The sequence below is a fragment of the Silurus meridionalis genome, chromosome 6, assembly GCF_014805685.1.
Source record: "Silurus meridionalis isolate SWU-2019-XX chromosome 6, ASM1480568v1, whole genome shotgun sequence".
NCBI lineage: Eukaryota > Metazoa > Chordata > Actinopteri > Siluriformes > Siluridae > Silurus > Silurus meridionalis.
In genome coordinates this window covers 25,429,132-25,446,600 of record NC_060889.1, presented here as the reverse complement: position 1 = coordinate 25,446,600, position 17,469 = coordinate 25,429,132, and the positions used below count along the sequence as shown (strand labels likewise).

General features: G+C 38.3%; 1 protein-coding gene across 1 annotated transcript in view; it reads left to right on the top strand.

Annotated features, from left to right (window-relative positions):
* Positions 1-17,469, top strand: part of cacna1eb (calcium channel, voltage-dependent, R type, alpha 1E subunit b) — an 83,586-nt gene that overhangs the window by 25,744 nt on the left and 40,373 nt on the right. The window contains 11 exon segments of the mRNA XM_046851183.1: positions 1,492-1,595; positions 3,089-3,247; positions 3,386-3,576; positions 7,747-7,850; positions 8,738-8,853; positions 9,977-10,030; positions 12,084-12,158; positions 12,335-12,355; positions 14,833-15,042; positions 16,781-16,893; positions 17,078-17,190. Coding sequence (XP_046707139.1) covers positions 1,492-1,595; positions 3,089-3,247; positions 3,386-3,576; positions 7,747-7,850; positions 8,738-8,853; positions 9,977-10,030; positions 12,084-12,158; positions 12,335-12,355; positions 14,833-15,042; positions 16,781-16,893; positions 17,078-17,190 — 1,260 coding nt within the window.

The following is a 17,469-nucleotide window of genomic DNA, read 5'->3' as shown; positions in this document are numbered from 1 at the left end:
GAGAGTCTTCATGCATTTCTGAGAGGATTTATTTAGCTCTGCATTCTAACTGAGAGCAATTGCAGCTCTCTTTACTTAGAAAGCACCAAACCTTCAGTCATGAAGATGGAAATATTTTAAACGGATATTCTCTGGAGGATTTCCAAACAGCCCTTTTGATGTATTCGGTTTTTCGACTGCATTTATTGGTACCGAGTATTGTGTCTTTTCTAGCTGTACATATAACAACTGAGACTTGAGTTTGTTTATGGGCGTATGTGATTTAAATCCTATATCTGATTTCAGGAATCAAGTCTATTACCCAGTTTAGGTAATAAGATTCTGTTCGCTTTGATCTGTTGGTGATTCGTGGCCTTGTTGAACATCACAGCAGTTTCTCTTGAATAGCAAATCATACACAATGTTCCAGTCGGGTTCATAACCTCGTGCCCGGTGCGTTTTCACTCTTTGGCATTCGCTCGGTGGCTTAAACACCCTTCGACGCCCCCACGCCTCGGCCTTTTTTCTTATCGCTCCCACTCAGCATGCGCTCGTTCTTTACCTCTGTACCTCGTTCGTACTCTGTTCTCGACAGCCCCGCTTTACTTCTCCTCGCTCCACTCGCAAGCGTGTCGATCGACACGTGGTGTTATGAAAGATATGATGAATGTCTCGACTGATCGTTGTTCGGTTACACGGATCTGTACTTGCACTGTTTACACTAAAGCTTGGAGACACTTTGGGGAAAGATTAAATGCTAATCGTATGAGGAGTCGTGTTTTGCATCAAATTATCACCAACCTATTATTAACGGCAGCTCGGTGGCAATAATAAAACAAGGATGAGCATTTACATAGCGTTCTTTTCTTCTTTTTTTTTCCTGCATGGCACTCTATATGTTCAAATTATTCCTGGATTCCTGGATTTTAATTATGTATTCATTCCTTCATGGATGTTTTTTCCGCCACATGAAACTGCACAGATGGTCTCTGAGTTACGATGGTTCGATCTACGATTTTTTTCCGATCTAACCATGTCGAAGTGATACAACACTCTATACGGTACTAGAAATTGCTCTGTTTTGCTAAATTATATACCGTAATTTGTTCAATTATTATTCAATTACAGTAAACTATCCCATAATAATCACATACTTTAAGACTCTTGGGTAGGCTAGGCCATGTCTCGATTTACCATATTTTTTTAAGCTATGATGAGATGATCAGAACGCATAGTGCAATTATTTGCCTAAACGTTTCATTAATATTTTCATATTTGATGTGTTTCAGGGTAGAGTTGTACTTTACAAACCCGTAATGAAGCAGTTTTTGGTAAAAACATGAATTTGCATGTGTGAGAGAACTTTGGTCATTTTTGTGTTCCTGTGTTTGGTGTGAAGTGTTTGAAAATAGGTCAGCGATGAGACATCTGTGTGTGTGTGTTTGTGTGTGTGTGTGTGTGTGTGTGTGTGTGTGTGTGTGTGTGTGTGTGATTTTATTGTGCTGAACGCAGGATCTTGGCCACTGCTGGAGCTCACATGAACATCCCAGTGGACCTGAGGACTCTGAGAGCAGTGCGAGTCCTGAGACCTCTAAAACTCGTCTCAGGAATTCCCAGTAAGTGTTTTGAATTGATTTCATACATTTTTGGTGTATAGCTCAAGAGCTCAAAAGTACAGTAAAATACAGCCTTTGATGTCCCAAGTCTTAACATTGTCTTGAACAAACATCAGAACTTCACCTGTAGCTAGCAAGGGCTGAGCTAGTCAAACTGGTAGACCATTTTAACTAGCGATTAAGTCTGGGAGGTGGTAGCTTAGGGGTTGAGGAATTGGTGCCGAAGGTTGTGAGTTCAAATCTCATCAAGACCAAGCAGCCACTACTGGCCCCCTGTACAAGGTCCTTTACCCCATATTTGCTCAGTTGAATGAGATAAATGTCAATCACTCTGGATAAGGGAGTCTGTCCAATTGCTGTAAATGTAAGCTTTGGTGGAAATTAAAGTATTATTGTTTCTAATAATTACTGAAGTGATATCTAGTTATAATAAAGCCGGGAATTATCTTTTCATGCAAAGACGGTCTACCAGTATGGCTTGAACAGCAAACAGCTTGACAATGGAGTGGTGACAATATAGAACTTATATATAGGTTCTTATTATGGACATAAAGGAATCAGGTTCATGTGTGTGTTTGTGATACACTTGTATCATGTGACAGCCATGTAATATGCAGAGGTTGATGGTTAATGGCTGATTTTGGCATAATCCTGACAATAAACTAAGAAACACTCTAAGGTTTAGAGAAACGAAAAGATGTCCTAAAACAGATCTGAATTGTAGTTTCTTCTAGATTCTGCTTGATGTTGGAATCCCTACGTTTCAAATTGTCCTAGACCCAACCACTGGAATCCCATTTTGTGTGGCCTCATTGCAAATCTCCAGTGCATACCTCAAAACCAGTCGCCCGAATCCCGAGCATGCAGTTCAGACTAGTTTTCTAACGAACCTTGAGCATCCTGAGGAATTCTCTCGCTGAGCTCATTCTCCGGTTTCTTTCATTAATAACAATTACATCCCGCGCACTATAAATAGCCCACCTTAGAATATCTTAACATTGATCTTCTTAATAAGCCAGACGCCTTCATCAACGGCCTCACCAAACACAGGAGCTAGTGGCTTTGATTTTCAGCCTGTAAATTACCTTTTTTGTGCCTTCATGAACACGTTATATCATCGATTTGCCGATGTGTGGAACTACATGCTGCATCTTTGGCTTTCGGAAATGTGCTGAAATCGAAATTGAATCAATATTTAGCAAAGAAATCACCTGAAAGGTTTATTTTCAAATGAATGAATCTTGATGTTTATAGCTACTATAATATAATGAGGAATGAAACTTAAGTCATTAATGGAATTTTGAATGAAGAAATCATTATCATTATTTGTGAATTAAAGCGTAATTCTTGGCGAAATCATAATGATGGTGGTATCAAAAAGTTTCGAGACTAATGGTGCTAACTGGTGCTATAAATGCTTCCCATCCTTATGCATACTGCTTCAGATTTGTATGTAATCTGTAAGGAAGTAAAAGTTTTGTGTGTAACGTCAGGTTTGCAGATCGTCCTGAAGTCCATCATCAAGGCCATGGTTCCTCTGCTGCAGATCGGCCTCCTCCTGTTCTTCGCCATACTGATGTTTGCTATCATCGGCCTGGAGTTCTACAGCGGCAAGCTGCACCACACCTGCCGTCCCCAACTTTATATCCTCGGTTAGGGTCCTTATTAAATCATATAGTTGTGAAGGAGACCTCAGTATGATTCCGTTGCATACGAAGTGGATAACACGGGTGTAAGATTGCACTTCACACAATTTTCTATCGATTTGATTGTTGAATTTTTGTCATTAGATAACGAGACGGTGGACTCCTCCGAGGTAGAGTTTGCATGTGGAGTGCGCAGGTGTCCAGAGAAATACGACTGTAACGGCTCGTGGATCGGCCCGAACGACGGCATCACTCAGTTCGACAACATCCTCTTTGCAGTGCTCACTGTGTTCCAGTGTATTACCATGGAGGGCTGGACTGCTGTACTTTACAACGTGAGCTTACTTCACTTACGCAGATTTACTGCTTTTATTCAGAGCCACACTCAGTTCACATCTTTGATTTTCACCACGCTATTCTTAGTGTTCCCTGGTGGTCTAGTGGTTAGGATGCGGCACTCTCACCGCTGCAGCCCGGGTTCGATCCCTGGTCAGGGAACCAACCCCAGCCATTAAGGTTGCACAAGCCAGTGCACTCTTAGTGCCGGTCTCAAGCCCGGATAAATGGGGAGGGTTGCGTTGGGAAGGGCATCCAGCGTAAAACATGTGCCAAATCGAACATGCAGATCATGAATACGGAAAAAAAAACTGTCTGCCTAGTGATAGACGAAACTGCCGATGCTTTTTTACCTTTTTAACAAACGAAAGGCAAATTTGGATAAACATTTCGTAAAACGATTTCTCATAAGATTTGAAAGCACGATGTACAACTGGCCATGTAACAATGTGCACCGACAAACAATCAGCAATTAATTAACATAATTAAATTAGAGCATAATATTCCTTTATAAATTCTTTCAGACATTGTGGAATATTTAAGTCTCTGCCGCCGAGATGCTCCTGTGTTGGTCGGGATCATGGAAAGTAAAACTTAAATCTGAAACAGGGGACTTGGTGAAGTTTTTTTTTACTTTTTACCGTCTTTTTACAACATTTTTATAATAGTGTCATAATTGGTAGTTCTATGTAAAATCAGACATTAAGCACCCCTATATAACCATAATGGTATGATCCTCATTTTATAACACCTCTGTGAAGATTTGACTATTCAGGTGCACCCTTAATAGTAATAATAATAATAATAATAATAATAATAATAATAATAATACACAATAATACACACCAATCAGACAGAACATTATGACCACCTGCCTAATATTGTGTTGGTCCTCTTTTGCTGCTAAAACAGTTCTGACCAGTCGCGCATTAACAGCATGAACTTCTTCAGCAATTTGAGCTACAGGAGCTTGTCTGTTGGATGGGACCACACGGACCTGCCTTCGCTCCCCATGTGCATTAATGAGCCTCAGCCACTCGTGACCCTGTCACCGGTTCACCACTGTTCCTCCCTTGAAGCTCTTTAAATAGATACTGTTGTTTTGGAGATGCTCTGGAGATGCTCACAATTTGTCAAACTCACTCAAATCCCTACCTTTGCCCATTTTTCCTGCTTCTAACACGTCAACTTTGAGGGCAAAATGTTCACTTGCTGCCTAATATATTCCACTCACTAACAGGTGCCATGATGAAGAGATAATCAGTGTTATTCACTTCACCAGTCATAATGTCATAACGTCATAATGTTATGCCTGACCGGTGTAGATTGTGTAGTAGTCTAATGAATTGTAAATATTCAACATAATAATCGGTCATGAACCCGATAATGAAGGAGTCACAATTCATTCAGTTTCTTCATGTAATACAGGATAAATTGGCTCTTAGTTCAAGTTCAAAATTGACATTTTTCTGCTTTGGGCAAACTTCACCCCAAGAGCACAACCCACACACAACTGTCTGAGCAGTGTGTAATCTGTAGTGACGTCTTGTCATGGGCTCATCGAACAAATTTAGTCCAAAACAACAGAAGCCTCCATCACCTGAGTACAAGCTCACCTAATTTAAATCCCTTTTCGTATCAAGAGATTTCAAGTGCACAAATCTTTCCTGCTTCATCTTTGAAAATTCAGCAGCCTTTGTTTTTTATATGCTGTTTTTCTTTGCCCTTTCGGATTCTGGTTGCCTACGATTTAATGGCGCTCAAATCTGTGTCACATGACTTCTCAATGCCGATACACAATTTCAGTACATGTAGAATTCAGATCTATTCCCTGACATTAGATACGACTTTATTTAAGAATCTACCATGTACCAATGATATTATACGGAAGTCTTATGCTACAATCTCCACCCCTATCACTAACCTTATCCCTCTCACCATTTCCTGTGAATGCAGCTGTGTGATACCATGTCACTTAAGTGGTTTTCACACTGGGCATGTTTGCGACGGTCGGAAATCCGGGGTCGATTTTTCCTCCAGCAGCGTCGGGCTTGTTAATTCTATCCAACCCCTTCGCCACATTTGCGCTCATCTTACCTCATCGCGAACGCTCACGGAGAACCCACCAATCAGTGATTAAGGCTCATAAATAACAATATACACTTTATTAAATACTTTTTTATACATAAAGTACAGTGATGTACGTTGGTTACGTCCCAAAACCGACCGCGATAAACGGACACCACCCTGAAAATTCTATTTTATGTATACAGTACTATACTGTATTAACATTTTACTTCATGTGATAATTAGTAATTATATTTTTTGTAATAAATGTTATTATTTCAACATAAAACTCCATAAAAACAATTCCCTATAGGTTTTTTGGTCTATCCTGCTCTTCGCGAGAGACCGGGAAAATCAGCCACACAAATTGTTTATGTGGCAAATGCAATTCTGCGATAAACCCATGGGGGCGCCAGATTCGACCCGCGGTAAAGCCCGGGATTACGGTATACTAAAGAAAATTTAATTCTGGTGTGACTTTGGTGTGCTTTTGGCATTTACCATGTATTAACACAGGGGTGTCCAATCTTTTCCACAAAGGGCCGGTGTGGATGCAGGTTTTCATTCCAACCAATCAAGACCACACCTGATATTTATTGAAAATTAAACTTATTAGATTTGTGTATTTGTTAGTTTTATAACAAAACCCTCTGGCACTCTAATTAGTTAACGGACATATGGGACAATAGAAGCATGATTAGCCTACTTTTCTGGAAATGTGGTAAATGCCAAAAACACACCAAGGTTACACCAGAATTACTTTTTTTTTTTTTTTCTTAGAATATTTTAATGATCCCACAGGGAACTTGTTATTTACAGAGTTATGGCCCTGGGTTACTAATCAGAAGGTCTTAAAGTGAATTAGATTACAGTGATGAGATTTAAACAGGTAAAAAATGGTGTGGACTTGCTTGAATAGAATGAAAACCTGCACCCACACCATCGTTCTAACCAAGCATCAAGTCCACACCAAACTCTACCTGTTTAAATCTCATTACTTCAGTTCAATCAGTAACCCAGAGCCCTAGCTATTTAAATAACAATTTCCCTGTGGGATCATTAAAATATTCTAAAAGAAAAAAAAAGAAAAAAGTCATTCTGGTGTGACCTTGGTGTGTTTTGGGCATTTACCATGTTGCCATGGGTTTTTGTCATAAAACTAACTAATAATGAATGAATGAATGAGTTTATTAAATCAGGGACAATGCACAGAAAACATTAGTCTAAGAAAGAAGAGATGTCATGTGCCAGGTTATAGCAAAAAAATGCTAATTTCCACCTGCAGTCTCTAGACAGATGTTACATTTACAAAAGGTCATAAAATACATACAGTATCATACATAGAAGCATTTTTTCACTCACATCATTAAAAACACTTTCCACTTCATGATATAAAGAAGTTATACAAGAAAAACTTTACTTCACTCACATCAAAAAAATACTCTCCACTTCATGAATTGAGCATAAAACTAACAAATACACTGTAGAAAAGAACACACACACACACACACACACACACACACACACACACACATACACTCTTGCGTTGTTATTCTCAGTCACTGGTTAAAATATGAAGCAGTTAAATATTTTCTGCGAAAAATATTTTCTTGAAAATCTACAGTACTGTATTTCTCTGTGAATGGCCCTTAGACATGAAGTATATCAATATTTTTATATAATAAAAAAGAATGATGTTAGTGAAGTTCAGTGCGCTGATGATGTTTGTTTATGAGGGAGAAAGAGCTGTTATGCTGTCAGGAGACCTACACCAACACAGGTTCATCAGACTCACTGTGTGAGGGTGGATGGATCTTTTTGTTCCGATTACACCGAACTCCATTTTTCTCATGTTTTCAAGCACAAACTACTCTAATGTACTGCGCTACTGTACTTCACAACATTTTTTATAGCATTGCAGCAGATGTCTGATCGTCCGGTAAACAACACGGCAAACGCTGCGTCATATAAGAGCCAAGTGCGAATGAAATACAAACCTGGTCTGGTGATTATTTTTAATGAATTTTTTTTTTTGGCTTTGGGTGTCCATCAGATTAAAAAAAGTAGGCTAATAAGATGTCTGTTGTCCGTTATGTCCTCAGACTAATGATGCGTTGGGTCCCACGTGGAACTGGATATACTTTATTCCCCTCATCATTATTGGCTCCTTCTTCGTGCTAAACCTTGTGCTCGGTGTCCTTTCAGGGTGAGAACCTTCACAGGACACACTCCTGTTTTCCTTCTGCATTCATTAGGTGTCAATGTTTTTGTTTTGTTATTGGACATTTGACTAGGATATGTCAGAGAAGCAACTGAGAAGATCACTTAAGGTGATGCTACCACCAGCATGCTTCACTGTAGGGTTGCTATTCTTAGGAGTGGAGCAGGGTTGGGTATTTAATATGTTTTAGGGACCATTTTGGACAAAGAATAAAAGTTTAGAGATGCAGGAGTCTGAGCTCCATATCTTATAACTTTTCCAGAGTTCCTTCTACTGTATGTGAGGTATGGATCTCTCCAGCTTCTTTAGAGTAACCCAAGCTTCTTGGTTGCTTCTCTGACTAATAAAGAGAGAGATGTAGAGACTTGTCAGTGCCTGGGGTTAGAGATGAAACAAGCACTCCAGGAGAACAGAGGTTTGAGGGTCTTGCTCAGGGGCCCAATTGGGGTTGCTTGGCAATACTGAGACTTGAACCCCTGACCTTTAAAGCAGTTTACCAGAGGTTTAATCACCGAACTACTGCTTCCCCACTAAGTTGGATATCCTCATCCAGGTGGAATTGTAAAAACATGATATCTAACTAATTCAGTTAATTTTGGTTCAAGGTTCCAACAATCGATATGGGAAATTTGTGGTGGAACTAAAAAATTACTTAATAACCTTGTACACAAGAAACAGTATTTTGTCAGTCTCGTTTCCTGTGTGACCACCATGTCGAGAAAGAATCAAACATCCTGTAAAATATACAATAATAGTAAGTCATCATTAAAACCAAACTCCCTTCACACTGCGTATTTCTATTGAATCCTGTGTATCTGCTTGTGCCTTTGATGTTCGTCCTTGGTGCTCGACACATATCCTGTTCCCCGTAGTGAGTTCGCTAAAGAGAGGGAGCGTGTGGAGAACCGGCGAGCCTTCATGAAGCTTAGACGGCAGCAGCAGGTGGAGAGGGAGCTGAACGGCTACCGGGCGTGGATAGATCGAGCAGGTAGAGTCATTAATGTTTATTTTATGTGCTGTTTTGAGCATTTATATCTCAGACAAGGAATGAAATAAAGACAAAATATAGCAGTTCTTACAAAACTGGTCAAACAATACACATTTATAGAAGAGCAAACACAAAGCAATGAACTAACAAATAGGCCAAAACCTGTTGCTACAACAGTCATGCTTCAGTGTGTTCTTAGGGTGTTAAGAGAATTTATTTTGCTTTTTTAATTTGATGTATGTTTTTTTTTAATAAAATGAAAGTTTAAATGAAATTTTAAATAAAATGAAATGTATTGATTTAATTTAATTTAATTTAATTTAATATTTTTGAATTTTTTTTTTTTTTTTTTTTAATTGATAACCTATAAAAAACAGTCCTCTTGGTCTCACCAAACCACATTTTCCATATTATTTCTAAAAAATCAATAGTTTGAGCCAATCCGTGTCCTAAGATAAGCAAAGAACAGTTCCTGGGTACAAATCAACACCCTCCATCTGAGACTATCCTTCAATAGCTGATGAAGATTTGATGAGTCTGGAATTAGAAGGAACTGAAGGATAATCAGTGGACCAGTCAATCCCATGAATTGAAAATTTCATCCTATAGTCTCTCACTACTTGCAGTTGACCGAGTATGAACCTCTCTGCTAAAAGGCCTCCCAGTTTAGTTGCCCACGCCACCCCTTCCCCTGGTACGACTCGATCCTGCCTCCCACCCGAGCCGAGCGAGCAGGTAAGCGGCAGTGTGTGGAAACACAGCAGCTCTGTGAGGCCTCTGCTCTTCTGTAGGAGCTGCATGGTAAACTCGCTCTCCCACGCAGATAAGGGTTAGCAAAGAGGTGAGCCTGACTCACAGACTGGAGTGTGCGAGTATGTGTGTGTGTGTGTGTGTGTGTGTGTGTGTGTGTGTATATATGCGTGTGACACCCGCTCTGTGTAGTCATTGTTTTCCACAGAGCAAGAGATCAGATTTAAGCGCCATAGCAGTACAGAGAACTTCAATCAGTCTCAAATGACGGACTCCAAACACGAGGCTCTCTGGCATTTCACTTTGACACTGCTCGCTATTCAAATGGTTTGCGCTCAGTGTCCTCACTTTTCTTCTCTCTTCCTCTCCACAGAGGAAGTGATGCTCGCTGAGGAGAATAAAAACTCAGGAAGGTCTGCATTGGAGGGTATGAGGGTCTTACTTTATAATTTACTATAATTCTCTAGAACGTTGATGTGCCTTTTTGTTCGGTGCACTTACTCACTCACTCACACTCTCTCACACACACACACACACACACACAAACATATACACAGTTTACAACCAATAAACAAATACACCTAAGTATGCATCTCCAGTGAAGTGATTCGTGCGCTGTAAAAAGCTTTACTACATTTCTGTTTGCCGGGAGACACATCATCTTGACAGTGCAATTAATTTCACCCTTTAAGTTGTTCTATATTTATTCACGAAAACGTTCACCAGAGTGTGTAGTAGAGATTTTTCTAATTCTAAGGACCACTAAACTACAACGATTATACGACTTTAGAGCAAAAATACAGACAATATCAGGACACTTAAATGTTCCAGCCATATGTGGTTCTTCCCCAAACTGTTTGAATCAGATGTCTTTGTATGGAGCAGGACATTTTCCTTTCACTTGAACTAGGAGACCCAAACCTTGTACACAAAGTCAGCTCCATGAAGATCTGCTTTTCATGGGTTGGAGTGGAAAATTTTCTGCTGTAGAGCTCCAATCCACCCCAGGCCTCCTCAACTCACCTCACCCACATCAGAACCTAAATTTACTAACAGCCTTGTAGCTGAATGAAATCTCACAAATTTTCACAAGAACTAGTGGAACATCTTCCCAGAAGAGTGAAGGTTATTATGAGAGTGAATAGGCAGTAAATTCCTAAAACTTTATTCATTCTTAAAATAATGCGTAGTTCCAAGGATCAAATTCTTGATATGCGCATCGCAAACATCTGTATTAATAATCAGTATTACTGCATTACATTTCAAACCAATGAAACATCAATCTATAGAATGCTCTAACTCATAGAAGGCTGACCGAAGCTTCCTGTTCTCCGATGTGTTACATAAGTGTATAGCAGAAAACTCAGATCTTCCATGAGCATCTAGCTGCCTCTATTTATCCTTCTTCTGAAATCAATTGTATAACAGGTGCTTCTCTATTTATTGCCATATCATCTGCCAAATGAGTGAATGTAAATGTATTTATTTACCAATACAGGATTCAATCATATTGTTTTTTCTCACCATTTTATAGTAACTTAATATATGTGAGAATCACTGCAACACGTGTTTGTAAGTGACATGTTGCTTTACTATACCATAGCACTACACTGGGGTTTATACAGTTTCTCGAAAAGCAAAGCAAAGCATTGGTTAGTATATTTATATTTTTATAATGCGTGTTAATATATTTATCATATGTTTTTTTGGATGACAATAATAGTAACAACTTAGTAAAAAAAATTAATTAATTAATTAATTAATTTAAATGCGTTTTATATTTATGATATATTGAATAATGCGATAAAATATAATACATTTTTATACGATTTAATAAAAAAGGAAAATAGTCATAACAGAAATAACTTTCACCATTATTACGTAGACAATAACTTTTTTGTTTTGTTTGTTTTTTCGGGTTTACCTTGCACATCTGGGATTAGGGATTTGAATCTCCAACCTGTATGTCAATGGAGCTTGTATGTTCTCCCAATTGTGCCCTGTTGTGGTTTCACCCAGCCTTGTGCTTCAGGCTCCCCTGTCATTAATGGTATAATGGTATAGGAAATGTAAGTCTTGTCAATTTTCTGCTCTTAGGAAGAATAAAGGGCTTTAGGACATGCTGAATATATACATATACACACACATTGAGACGATACAGCCCATGAAGCGATGTTTGCTCTCTCATTGCAGCCATTCCAGTTACCACAGCAACAATCCTTTTCAGTTTTTCTCATGCCCACTGATGTGTTGTGCCTTTGCTTGGACTCTATATTCAGGCTTTTGCAGGGGGAAAAAGAAGGTCACTCATGGTTACATGTTTGCGAGCTGGTCCCAGCATGAGCAGGACAGGAAAGAGACAGTGTGAAAAATACATTTACAGTGTCATTACACTTTTCAACTGAAGCCAAAGGTTGTGATATTTACATTTCCACTGCAATAATGGTTGTTGTTGGGGGTTTTTTTTTGTTCTATTTTAGTGTTGAAGCGAGCCACAAGCAAGAAAAATGCGAGGCGTCGTGGAGAGGACAAGTATTCGGAAATCGCAACAGTTGGTTAGTTACACCACTTTTGCTATCTCCATATGCTCTCTCTCTCTCTCTCGTTCTCTCTCCCCCATCTCCATCTCTCTTTCTCTCTCTCTCTTTCCTTCACTCTGTGTATGTGTGCCTTGTCTTTTTCCTTCTTACTTTTTTTTCTGAATCTGTGTCTCTGTTGTTGTTTTTTTTAGGGGGCCAAGCACCAAAAGTGTGTAAGCATCTTTTTTTTTCTTCTTCTTCTCCTAATTGTTCTACTGGCAACCCATAAAACCTGTAGGTAAAAACTTGTGAAATTTGGTACACTGATTAGAAAGAGTCTAAGGAACATTCAGAACAAATTTAGGCAAACTGCTCCCAATGCTCTAGCACCACCATTGGGTCAATTTTGGCCTTTTTGGAAGTAGATTTTAGGTGTAACCTTTGAACCTTATGTCCAGAATTTTAAAGCTATGCCTCCCTGAGTTAAATTATTGCCTAATCAGATCCATCAGTTAGGAATTTATTTATTTTAAATGTTTTGCAGCTTCTCATACAAATATTGTTTAGTCATCATTAAAAGCCTCACCAAAGTTGGCAAAGAAGTTTGCTTATAATTGGTCAATGTATCTGACAGCATAGCCACCAAACAGGAAGTGATCTTGGTAGATATCTTCAGAAATTTTTTCCCAGCTTCACCTACTGGCCAGACGTTGCAATAACATGCAGCAAATGTTCAATTTTGTTCAATGTTGCTGTTCCTCTGCATATGGATTTTCTTAAAATTCCATAGGCAACATTTCTTCATTGTGGCTCAACTAGTCTAGGGGCTTGGTCCTTCCTCTAAACCTTATGCTTACTTATGCTATATAAGGCGTTCATGATAACTAATATAAAAATGCATATATGCATATATAATGGTGAGTTTAACAGGCTTCCATCTGAATTTGCATCGTCACATGACACAGTTTTCCTTTTCTGAATCTTTCGAGACTGTGCAGTATAACATTGTAACAGCTGCCTTTGGAGCTAAGTGCACTCGATGATGATGGTGCTCATAACAGGTAGCCGGTTCTCATAATAACCCGAGCAGTAATTAAACAATAATAAAATTGTAGGTGTTTACAAAACTTTGTGAATTCACATAATTTGTTGGTTAGGCCACAATAAGGCATCTGATGGAAGTGTTACCTTTTCCAATTACCCTCATTTGTCAAGCCACATCACATAAACACTATGTAATTATTCACTTTCACTACTCAACCAGTAATTAAAACAACAACAACAACAACAATCTATTAGTTGACTGGATTTTTTTGTACCGTTGTTTTTATCAAGAATCGAGTCACACTGTTGCTATTTTCAGCTTTATTTTTTAATGCAGCTACATGCATGAACTTGAGCAGAAATACCAGCATCCGCTATATACAATATATCCATGTGCACTGCAGGATTACTGCTATTCATTCTTCTGCTTTTACCTTCTGTGCATGCTGATAACTTTGTGGGAAACATTCCGGGATGAACCACATATGGCTGGGAAAGTCAGATTTCTCAATACTTTTGTCTCTCAAAGCTACAGCTTGATCACGGTGTGCTCAATTTTCTCACACACCCACCCACACACACTTTAAATGAGAACTCAGTTTATAAAAATCATTGCAAAGTAAAGCTGTGGTTTTTACTTGCCGTAATAAGCTTTATCTTTCATGATAGATATTTTGTTGAAACTGATTTTGTACGTGTTTTGGCCTTGGATTTTGTTTGTACGTCGCATGCCTCCTGCTTGGTTGGCATTCGACTGCATTGGTTAATAAAGAGTCTCTAGCAATGAATAACTCTTCGCTGGTACGCTAGATTACGATCTTAAGATAAATCAGCCTACAACTCTGTTGAGGTGTTTTGTTTTAAACAAAGCAAACCTGGAAGGTGTTAGTTTAAGTAAAGTTCTGGCAGATTTCATTATTCTTCTGATCATAGAAGGAGGCGAAAGTCTTCAGCAGTCTTCAGCAGCAGGGAGGATGAAACAGGTACAATATAAATGAGTAACAATTTAAACGTCAAGTGAGATGAAAACTACCCTTGATTAATCACCTGAGAGATCTAATAAGCAGTGACCAACACTATTGAATCAACACTATAGTACACACTAGAATACATTTCATTGGGAGTAATGAGGATGGACAGGATTAGAAATTAGTTTATTAGAGGGACAGCACATGCAGGACGTTTTGGAGACAAGGTGAGGGAGGTGTGATTGAGATGGTTTGGACATGTGCAGAGGAGGGACATTCGGTATATCAGTAGGAGAATGCTGAGGATGGAGCCACCAGGAAGGAGGAAAGAGGAAGCCCAAGGAGGAGGTTTATGGATGTGGTGAAGGAAGACATGCAGGTGGTTGGTTTGAAAGAGGCAGATGTAGAGGACAGGGGGGTATTACAGTCCTCATCGAAGTACGGTTTCCTTGTTAATTTTCATCTTTGTTTGCACGTGTTTCTACAATACCCCTAATCATCTGCACATGCGTCTTCTTCCTGATCATCTGGTATATATGCAAAGCTGTATTTCTAACACGATAAAAAAAAAAAAAGATTTACTCAGTTGTGATTAAGATCTCAAGAACACTTCTAAGCTACTTTCATAGAGTATCATCATCATGTTGTTCCATAGTGTGACGTTATGACGTCCAGTCTGTTTTGCACACGATCCTCAGGTGGTCCCAGGCCTCCGGTAAACATCCGCACTGTGCGACGGGGTCCTGCTGCCTACCTGAGGCGTAAAGAGCGCATGCTGCGCTTCTCCATCCGCCGCATGGTCAAGACGGACAGCTTCTACTGGATCGTGCTAAGCCTTGTGGGTCTGAACACCATCTGCGTGGCTATCGTTCACCACAACCAGCCCGAGTGGCTCACCGTGCTTCAGTGTAAGAGCTGGGTTTGAATACAGCACCTTTTACTCCATGTTGCGTTTACTGGTTAGGAAGGAATTCATCCATTTTCTATTTAAATATTTGGTTGGGTTTTATAATGTATATCTTGTTGGACACATGGACAAATGTTTGTGAACACATGGTCTCTTCTTCTTTTACTGCTTTTTATAGTTGTTTTATTGATTTGTGTCTATTTTCTTATTAGAGATTCAAGTAAGAGGTGCTGTCAAGTGATTCACAAAATAAGACTCCCACCATTGTGAGTCATCAGTCCAGGGCTGAATATAAATGAAGTCCAGAATGTGGTCAGATAAATGTAGGACTTGAAAGCGAGCCAGCTATCAAAGGGGGACGCTCGGGTTCCTAAACTTAGCATCTCTTTGATATTCTGATGCTTAGTGATTGTCATGGTGAAGCTGATTAGCTGCTCAACTGTGACATTAGTGCAACCAGTTTTGATAGCACAAGCAAGGACTTCTTTTTTAATCTGCTTTATTCCAGGAAGTTCTTCATTTTCTGTTTTTATGTCTAATTACAAAACTACAAAGCAATACATCACAGCAGTTTCGAATCAGAAGTGGGCGGAGCTTATACATTTTGTAGAGGTAGTTAAAGAGTATGATCTATTTTACATAGATTATTAGATATTAATTAAATCATTATGTACATTTTCTATGTAAGTCACTTACATAATGACCTAATGGAACGGTAAATTATTTGATTTTGTAGTTTGGTTCTGGAGTATAAGAAGAAAAAAATATATATATATTTTAAATTTATTTAAATGCTGTTTCTAAATAAAACATTTAATGATTTAGTATTATTATATGTTTAATAGTGATTTTTTTTAAGTTGTGGTTTAAGTTTGACCAGAAGGTGTTGTTTAACTTTTTTTGTATTTAATTAACATTTAAATTGAATTATAATTTTTCATTCAATTATTATTTTAATATATTTCATTGTATTTGTATATTTATTATTATTATTATTATTATTATTATTATTATTATTATTATTATTATTATTATTATTATTAAAAGTAGTAGTAATTGTAGTAGTAGAAGCAGTAGTATTAATATTAATGTTATTACTATTATTATTACTATCAATTTTATCATTTTACTATTTTTATTAAAAAATTCCAAATTAAAAATAGAACAATATATTTAAAACATAATATAAAATAAAAATAAATAAAATACACTTGAACTAAAATAAAAATAATCAAATTTACAAGTAAGTTGAAAGTTATTTATATAATTGTATAAAATAGTATGTTATCCTTTCTACTGTTTAAGCTCATTCCCAGGTTAAAGTGGTGTAAAAAAAAAAGAGATCTGATAATATAGTAATGCGACGCACTATATAGTCAGATGCTCAAGGCCCATATGGTTTATTACCAATTTTAACTGAATAATAAGATTTTGATTACCAATACACTTCCTGTATACAATCTAGCTTTTAAAATATCACTTGATTCAACATATCTTCTTATATTTCTTTCTTTTTTTTTTACATTCTAGTAGATAAAACAAAAAAAACAGGATACTAATTCAAGGTAATGGAACTGTAGTGTGTTTGTGAGCTGCAGATTAATTTATCATTATGGTGCTTTTAATTCACAATAAGCGCTTAGGTTTGGACGTTCCACATCGAGGTGATATTTGAATACAGATGATGTACAGTACACTTATAATCCTGGCACTGTAAACGTTTTTCAAACCTTTCACAGACTATGCAGAGTTTGTATTTCTGGGACTTTTCCTGGCTGAGATGTTTCTGAAGATGTATGGCCTTGGCTTCCGTCTCTACTTCCACTCCTCCTTCAACTGCTTCGACTGTGGGGTAGGTGTACTCTTTAGAAGTCGTCCATGATTCCCCGAGCTGAATCATCGTGCTCCTGTCAACAGAACATCGTGACTTCACTGTACAACCTTTTTCTTTCTCATGCCTAGTCCTGACTGCGAGTACCAGCGGGGATTTTTAGTGTGTCATGTTGTATTATTCATCTCGTATCTTTCTTGCCCAGGTGATCATCGGCAGTATTTTTGAGGTGGTTTGGGGTTTCTTCAGGCCGGGAACGTCCTTTGGGATCAGCGTACTCAGAGCTTTGAGACTCTTGCGAATCTTTAAAATAACCAGGTATGTCCGGGAGAGGCCACGTACCATTCAGTGCATAAGTTTGTGTACCTGGTTTGTGTTAACTAGATATTAATTGGAGATAGATGCTTAGTGGTTAAGGCTTTACACTTTGGATCCAAAGGTCAACAGTTCAAATCTACCACCAAGCCACCATTCCTGGGACCCTGAGCAAGGCCCTTAACCTCATAGCTGTTCAGGTATATGAATGAGATAATTGTAAGTCTCTCTGTATAAAGGCATCTGCTAAATGCCATAAATGTTAATAACAGTGATAGTGAT